The 8,290-nt window shown below is 43.9% G+C and overlaps 1 protein-coding gene across 1 annotated transcript; it reads left to right on the forward strand.

The window, feature by feature from the left end:
- Positions 1–1,038: 1,038 nt before the first annotated feature.
- On the forward strand, positions 1,039–7,542 carry LOC128722990 (proton-coupled amino acid transporter-like protein CG1139). Its single transcript, XM_053816692.1, has 4 exons — positions 1,039–1,071; positions 5,776–6,532; positions 6,604–6,913; positions 6,986–7,542. Exons 1-4 carry the CDS (start codon positions 1,039–1,041, stop codon positions 7,401–7,403), a joined length of 1,518 nt encoding a protein of 505 aa, XP_053672667.1. The 3' UTR covers positions 7,404–7,542.
- The last annotated feature ends 748 nt before the right edge of the window (positions 7,543–8,290 follow it).

The raw sequence follows: 8,290 nt of genomic DNA on the forward strand, positions 1-8,290 counted from the left end.
ACCATAAATCATACATCTTTATGTGTTTTTTGCTATTATAAAGCAAACAAGAGTTACTCACATCAAATATTGCTAGGACGTACGTTCGCCTCAAAACTTAGAACTGAATTGAATACGGCCACCGATGTGAGATGTTCGAAATTTGAAAACCAGTCGGATCTGTCACATTTGTTGTTTGTGAGTGGGTGCCATTGTTTTGGGTGGTATGATTATGAAGAATTTTTGGGATTTCTCAACTTAATTCTGTCCTGCAGACTTTCTAGTGTAGTGTATTTCGTTTGTATACAAAAAAGGAAACTAAAGGCATCAAAGATCAACGTACAACATTAATACACCGCGAAATTTTAATGGTTGAACTGTTGTCGCTTGATGTGACGTTTGTCGATTGCTTTGAGCTCGTGGAAATTCGCGATAGTGCATAGATTGTGATTGTTTCCATTTCCTATTCGCGCGTTGTTGCTGGGGATTCAACGGGTCTCGTGCTGTTTTTCCGCGGAACAGTTCTTTAGTTCACTTTGAGAGCGCGCGGAGTGTTCCCCGTATGTGTAAACTAGCACGCGGGCCAGATAACACACGATACGTTTTCCCGGGCAAGAGTGTTTTCCAGTGGCGAAGTAGTTTTTCCACCACAGTTACATGAAGTGGGCATAACGTGTGGTTGACCATCGTATGCTAGCTTGGAATTCATCGTTAAAGCATGTGTACAATGAGCTGTCCAGTATCTGGGCTGCGTTCGCTTTGTTAAAACCCGTTGCAGGTTATCTGTTGCTTACGATTCGTCTACAATCGCACCACTTCAGTGCCGTAGCAGTGATTTGTTGATTTATCAGAATATCTAGTGTTGTTTTTTGTTTTTGATCAAATTTACGCTGTGTTGTTATCTTGTAATTTTTGTTCTTTCTCTCTCACTGTGTTTCGAGGTGTCTAGTTTTTTTGTGAAAGTTTTTTTGCCCAATAAACGGCGACCTTCGCCTATCGTAAAGCGTAGTGTGAAAAGTGTGGCTGCTAGTTGGTGTTCACTACCTGTGGTATTTAACGATGGAAGACTTCACACCGCTGATCAATCTACAGGTAGGATACGCTCTTAAACTCATCAGTTCATATAGGCGATCTACCATACCCATACGTCGTTTTCTTTGGCGGGTCACCGCCTTTGAAGAACATCGAATACTTCTGTCTCTTATAGGTCTTTCAGTTTTCCATCGGCGACGGCTACCGGTGGCCGATAAAACTCACTAAGTCCTCCCAAAGGGCATCGCCCTTCCGTTCGCAGGTACGCGAAACCGGTAGCAAAACGGAAAGCAACAAGAAAACCGGGAAAAGCCGTACAACATTATATAATATGCTCGCTATATTTTCCACGTATAGTTTCGCTCCCAGAATATGCATGCAAACCTTACGAACGACGACTATGTTTTCGTCATTGTTTCAAACCTTTTTTTTCTTTTATTTCCTTCCTTGCAATGAATTTTGATCATTTAGTAAAACAAGAAAAAAAATCAATGTGATACACGTCGTCGTTGGCGTCAAACAGTACGGTGGGTGGATTCAAAAGGACAAAAAACATAGGAGCGTCGTGCAGTATAAAATTGCAGATAATTTGCGCCCACCCTACTAGTCTCTCTTCAACGATAAAAACGGCAAAAAGCCGCCTGTTGAGTCATACGAGCTGTGGTACGGGAAGAACGAAGGGGAGAAAAATCTCCCGACAGCCTCCAGCACAAGGGCACCGGAGGAGCGTGATAAAACAAAGAATTTCCAGTGCAATTGCAACGCGGCATACACCGGAAGAAACTAAAACGCCACGGCAGAAAAGGAAGAAAAACTAAAAAAACAAATCCATTTAATCCTAATACCGTGGAAGGGACGGATTGATTGTTTGTAAGTTATGTTGTTCTATTTTTATTTCTTGCATCAGTTTACTTTCTATTGTGTTCCTTTTCCTTGTAATATTTGATTTCCTTTTTTCGATGCAAAATCCCTTTAACGAGAGCAAAATTTTAGATCCTGTTTCACACGATATGTGTATTTGATCTCTCCCAAAGCCTGTTACTCCTACTAAAACACATTAACATTAATTTAATTATTAAAGCACCGAAATAGATTGACTATATTGATGTGTTGCTTGCTGATGTGGGTTTACTTGCACATGCATACGGAAATTATTGTAAGCTCCCTCATTTCTACGCTCAGCAACCCGCATCCAGTACCCAGTAAGAAGTTCTCCCAGTTGTGTTATCGATAGAGACTGCTATATACTCGCGATAAGGGATTTTTTTCGACTGAACATCAAATTGAAAAATAATAGACCATTAATAGAGCCTTCGTAAAGCTAGTTATACCAGGCGCCATAATCACAACAGTAAAGTCATCGCACATTTGTTGGCACATACTGAACGTTGCGGAAATTTGTTTAAATCTTTGCCCTCAGCGAGAATTAATTCGAAAAAAGATAAAGTTGAAAAGTATTGATTGAATTCCGTTCAACATTCGCGTGCAGGCATAGTTGAAAATATTTTCTTTCTCTATCAAGTATGGTGCGTAAATGAAAGAGAACGTTTAATGAATTCGCCTGGAACTTTAAACTCCTTTGCTATATTTTTTTTCTCTGCTCTGATATAAACAGTGTGTAATGCACTCCTAGCGTTTTGCTGGAAGTGTAGAGCATTATCGCAAAAGGACCTTCTTAAGGGTGTCGAGCTTGATGAAAGGAGAACCCTTCTCATAGTTGTACGGTCACGAGCCTTGAATACAAATGAGCAGCATGAAGAGGCCGCTGTGATGAATAGACTAAACGCGTTGCTTGCAAACCAACCGTACTAATTTGATGTTTCCTCGTGCCGTTACTTGCGAAGTAATTTGATCCTGCTCGTTAGGTGTGGGATAGAAAATGGTGGTTTAGCAGTAAATGTGGGCAGATTCATGTTTTTAAGTGGGTTGTTTTGCATCGTTGAGTCATTCGTGTTAAATTTATGTTCAGGTTAGTTATTGTTTTCCAGAGCTTACCTTTCAATAGGTAAGCTTGCAACGTTTCTCAGTGTGATTCAGTCGCTACATTTATTAAAAAACATATTAGTAAAAAATAGGCACAATTTAAACATTGCGCCGAATAAAAGCAGCTCATCAGAAGAAAACTGAAATCGCTTATCAGCTTCGCAAGAGGGCGTATAATGCCCTTTAATCACGCGCTTAATTCTGCCAAAACCGGAACCTTTTTGGGAGGCAAAAAACGTCCCAAATAATGAAAGGAAAAAAAACATAAATTACTCACCACGATTGAAGGCATGCCCACCATGTTCAAGACGATTCGGCGTTGCTTATTTCTGATGTGTACTATCGTTGGCGATAACGGCAAATGGTGGTAATTGAACCTTTAAACATCAACTGTACCGATTCCGTAGCCTTGTGTACATTTTTCCTGTTGCTAGTTGAAAAACGAATGAAGAATTGAATCAAACTTCGCTTCGTGAGCAATTAGCAACGTTTCTGCTACCCAAAAACGGAAGCTGGTGATGATTCAGGCCCATAAATACCAAAGATCCAATTCCATAGAGGGAATGTGAAATTTTTCTTCCAATTCGCACCGTTGAAGAAGCATGATTTTTCTTTTTTTCTTCTGTGGCTCATCTTATTGTGAAAATTCTTCCGATTGCTTTCCGAACGGAAAAGGCACGTTTTTAGTGTCCTCCGCAAATTCCACCCTTGAAAACACCTTCTGATAGCACCGACCACGATGGCTGCTCTTCCGGTCACCCATTTGCAGATGAAAAATTATGAAGTGGCTCATTTTGCTGTCAAACCATGTACACCACAAGCTCCTAGTGTGCTGGTAGAGTGCAAGCATATCGGTTACCGACGAGCTAGCAAAGGAGGCGGCTTTTCCGGCATGGCAACCGCCACGTGAGGGTGGTGAATCGGACGTTACTGTGCCTGCAGGCGTGCGAGATGAGACCGAATGGGGCGAGCGAGCATGTCAACTTCTGCAAACTAAGAGGCTTTCAAGGGATGATGGTGAGTGGCAGCACATAAAACGAAGCCAGGCGATGACATGGGTTAGAGGTTTTCATTTGGTCGCCACGCCACTGTCCATCGCCGTATACTGATAATGGAATAAAAATGGTGCATTTTCCGTACTAGCTCGTTGTAAAAGTTTTTGGGCTTTCCTGTTTTCATTAATAGGAGTTTGCTTTGCATTACAAACGTAACAACTTACGTGAACTTACAAAAATACGACAAACAAACGTGTACCTTGCAAGAAGAGGCGGTTCCCAAGACAACCAACCGTTGCTCTGGGCTGTCCGGCATTCGCAACCGACGGATGGCATAGGAATTTGTATGAAATTTTTCCCTTCTCTGAACCACGGACTCGCCTACTGTGGGATGGTATGGAGAAGCCGTAGAATGAATTTTATCATTCATACTCAACGGTTTTCTTTTTTCTTCTTCTCGTCGGAAAAAAAGCCTTTCGGATGGAAAACACCCTCCGATTCCTCTGGCTTTAATACTTAAAGAGCGCTCGATTTTGTAGCCGTTAAAATGAAGCACTTCTTTAAATATTTATTTTCTTTCACTTTGTGTGATGATTCGTGAAGATGCATTGAGAGTAGAATTTTTAAGATTTGATCCTTTTTTTTAAATAATTCAAATATGATTCCAAATGAGTTTACTCATTTTATGATGGCATTTTCGCCACTGTTTACCTCGTGCACCTTGTCCTGAAATCCTCTTATCAGTCGTGCAGCTTACGGGTGCTGCTGCGATTCCTCCAATAGGGAAAAGGGGGAAAAATCTCTCCTTCTCGTCTCTCACTTCATCCTAAGCCCTCTATCGCAACGTGTTATCGCACTCCGCAACATGTGCGTGCGTTCGACGCATTGCGCCCTGCGTGGGGTGGTGTTTATGTAGGGTAAATAGAACCGCACCGCGCTGGAAATCGGTTGCTGCGGCAGCATCGAATAAAGGAAAAAGGCTCGATTCGTGCTTCTCACCCACGCACACCCGCGTGGTGGAGATGTATGACCAAACCGCCCAATCTGTGTGGAAATTTTCCACCCCTGCGGGTGGGTGGATGTAATGTCGCGAGAGGAAACGTTCACCCCGGTAGATAGGGAGCGATTCCTTGACCCATGCGGGAGGATGATAAACGTCATTTGTTTGGGATGTAATTTCACTGCCGTTAGGTTGATGTTGTGTCCCTCGTGATAACAATGGTTCCTTCGGGGGTAAAGAGGGACAGCGATATCACCGATATCAATAAACTGGCCGAGAAAAGTGAGTTTGAGTGACCGCGTGTCACAGGGGAATGAAACATGAAAGCTAACTGCGTGGAAACTGGCCACGGGGTTTTGTATTCCGCTGTGGCTCGATGCGAACGGAAGTCTCTGTAATACAATCGTCTCTTTAAATCGTGATCTAGTAATAATGCACATAAGTATTAATATGGCAATCAACGTACGTGAAAATGGAAAATTATAAATTAAATTCTGCACTCGTTGCATTATTCCTGCATCCCTTCTGCACCACACTGCATCAATGTTGGTCGGATATTTGTTCAAACCACGTGCGCACATTTGCTTTGGGTCTTCACAACACCCGTTCCAATTAGAGCGTTCCTCTACTAACACAAGTTCTGCTACGTCACCACCGTAATGAGTAAAGGGCATTCCGAAAGGGGAAAACTAACGATCCCTTCCATCCCCGCTTGAGAACGTGCCCGTATTCGATTGCTTTAACAGTCACTAAACCATGTTCTTGTGCTTTTGTTTTTGAACGTAGGGCGCCCGCAAGATGAAAAATGAACGGGAGCCCCTGCTCGGGCACGACACCGGCAGTAATGGGTCAGGACTCGACGCTGCCGACCACCAGCGGTTGCTGGCAAGGCCCGATCTCCGCAGCTCACCGGAGAACATGATCGTGGATGCCCCGAACGACACGGATAGCCTTATGGCGAAGGAGGAGTCCACATACGGGGCATCCGGTTCCACCGAACCGTACGAACCTTCAATGCACAGGACACTCGAACATCCGACGACAAATCTCGACACGATGATCCACCTGTTGAAGGGAAATATTGGTACCGGTATCCTGGCGATGCCGGACGCGTTCAAGCATGCTGGCCTGTACGTTGGCCTGTTCGGAACACTCTTCATGGGTGCAGTTTGCACGCACTGTATGCACATGCTGGTGAACTGTTCGCACGAACTGTGCCGCCGGTTGCAGGTGCCCTCGCTGAGCTTCGCCGACGTGTGCCAGCGGGCGTTTGAATCCGGTCCGATTGGGTTACGCCGCTACTCGAAGCTGGCCACGAACCTGATCAACATGTTCCTTGTGATCACGCAGCTTGGTTTCTGTTGCGTGTATTTCGTCTTTGTAGCGGCCAATCTGCGGGAGGTCGTCGCACACTACTTCTTCGATCTGCCCACGCGCATCTACCTGTTGCTGTTGCTCATTCCGATGGTGCTGCTAAATTTGGTGAAGAATTTGAAGTATCTCACACCGATATCGCTGACTGCCGCGATCCTTACGGTGTCAGGTGGGTACCGGAAGCTGGTGATGTGAAAGCAGAAAGCATAGTTGATCGTCGCTTACTTTTCTGTCTTGTAGGACTCTCCTGTACCTTCTATTACATGCTGCAAGACCTTCCAAATACGCACACCGTCAAGCCGTACTCGACGTGGGCCCAGCTACCGCTCTATTTCGGTACTGCAATCTACGCGTTCGAAGGCATCGGGATGGTCCTGCCACTCGAGAACAACATGGCAACGCCGGAAGACTTTGGCGGATGGTCAGGCGTACTTAACACCGGCATGGTGATCGTTGCCTGTCTCTACACGGCCGTCGGGTTTTTTGGTTATCTGAAGTACGGTGATTCCGTTAAGGGCAGCATCACGTTGAACCTGCCCGGGGAAGAGTTGTAAGTAACCAGCGTGGCATGTTGATAAACTCTTGCTAATACTTGCTCTTTTCCATCTCATTCTCATTATAGAACCGCCCAGCTCGTGCGCATCATGATGGCGCTGGCCATATTCTTCTCTTATTCGCTGCAATTCTTCGTACCGATGTCGATACTGAGCGTACACATCCGCCGAAGGCTGCACACGGAGCAATCCCGGCTGATCGGTGAATATCTGACGCGCGTCTCGCTGGTCATCTTCACGTTTATCCTGGCTGCCATGGTACCGAATCTGGGTGCGGTTATTTCACTTGTCGGTGCCGTCAGCAGCTCGACGTTGGCACTCATCTTTCCACCACTGATCGAAATCGTCACCTTCTGGCCGGATAAACTCGGCCGGCATTATTGGATCCTGTGGAAGGATGTTGCAATTATGGTGTTTGGCATTCTTGGTTTCATCTTCGGCACGTACACGAGCGTTGCACAAATACTAAACCCAGACCTGGTCTAAACGGACAGCAGTCGGTTACGTCGGTGCGTTGGGCAATGGTCCAACGTGTACGTGAAATTGTACATTAAGGTATATTGTACTGTAAGCGTTCGTTAGTGTTTTTTTGTAATGTTTTTTGTTCTGCTTCGTATCAATATTTAATTGTGATGTGTTCCAGTTATGATGGCATTTTGTGTATGATCCGAATGAATTCGGATGCAGATTTGCATATATTTTCCGGAGAGCAAACCTAATACCATGTATGTGTTAAATGTTTTAAGGAAGCGTTATTTCGTTTTCTTCAAAGCAGAGCCAAATGATAGTATCTTTTTGCAATGTTTACACCATCATGCAGCCACTATGCAATTGAGGCTGAACTGATCAATGAATATGAATAATAAGCGCAACATAGAGAGCACATGCAAATCTAAAAACGCTGAATTTAATTACGATAAATACTATGGAATATTAGCGCATGACAATAATATTTACCCTGCAGAGTGCGTGGAAGTAAAGGAACTAACAATAATAATTCAATGTTTCATGCAGTTGGTGGAACGCAAAAAAAAAACATCAAACGATGGTGATAATAATGTAAAAAATATTAGTACAGTAATGATTATACTAAAAACACAATGGCTCTCGGATAATGTAGCATTTAGCATATAGGTGAAATTTCGTTTAGGTCGCTAAATGCACCTACAGAAAAAAGGCTCAAATTTTTTCCTCTTTAGCCGTTAGCAACTAGTAATAGTACTCTCCGAAAAGGCTGTTCTCGTTCGATTTCTTTCCTTAAGACATATAGACGGTTCGTAGCCGGACCGCACGTGCGCTGTATTACTAATTTAATATGCGCATAAAATAGGTACGATAAGATGAACATATTTAACAGTGGAGTGTGGTGGTCA

The sequence above is a fragment of the Anopheles nili genome, chromosome 3, assembly GCF_943737925.1.
Source record: "Anopheles nili chromosome 3, idAnoNiliSN_F5_01, whole genome shotgun sequence".
NCBI lineage: Eukaryota > Metazoa > Arthropoda > Insecta > Diptera > Culicidae > Anopheles > Anopheles nili.

What these genes read in the sequence shown, in the direction of transcription:
- LOC128722990 (XM_053816692.1), top strand. Translation starts at nt 1,039, where the DNA reads ATGGAAGACTTCACACCGCTGATCAATCTACAG. An exon ending in CACCGCTGATCAATCTACAG is followed by an intron (nt 1,072 to 5,775) that starts GTAGGATACGCT and finishes TTTTGAACGTAG; the next exon opens with GGCGCCCGCAAGATGAAAAA. An exon ending in CGCGATCCTTACGGTGTCAG is followed by an intron (nt 6,533 to 6,603) that starts GTGGGTACCGGA and finishes TCTGTCTTGTAG; the next exon opens with GACTCTCCTGTACCTTCTAT.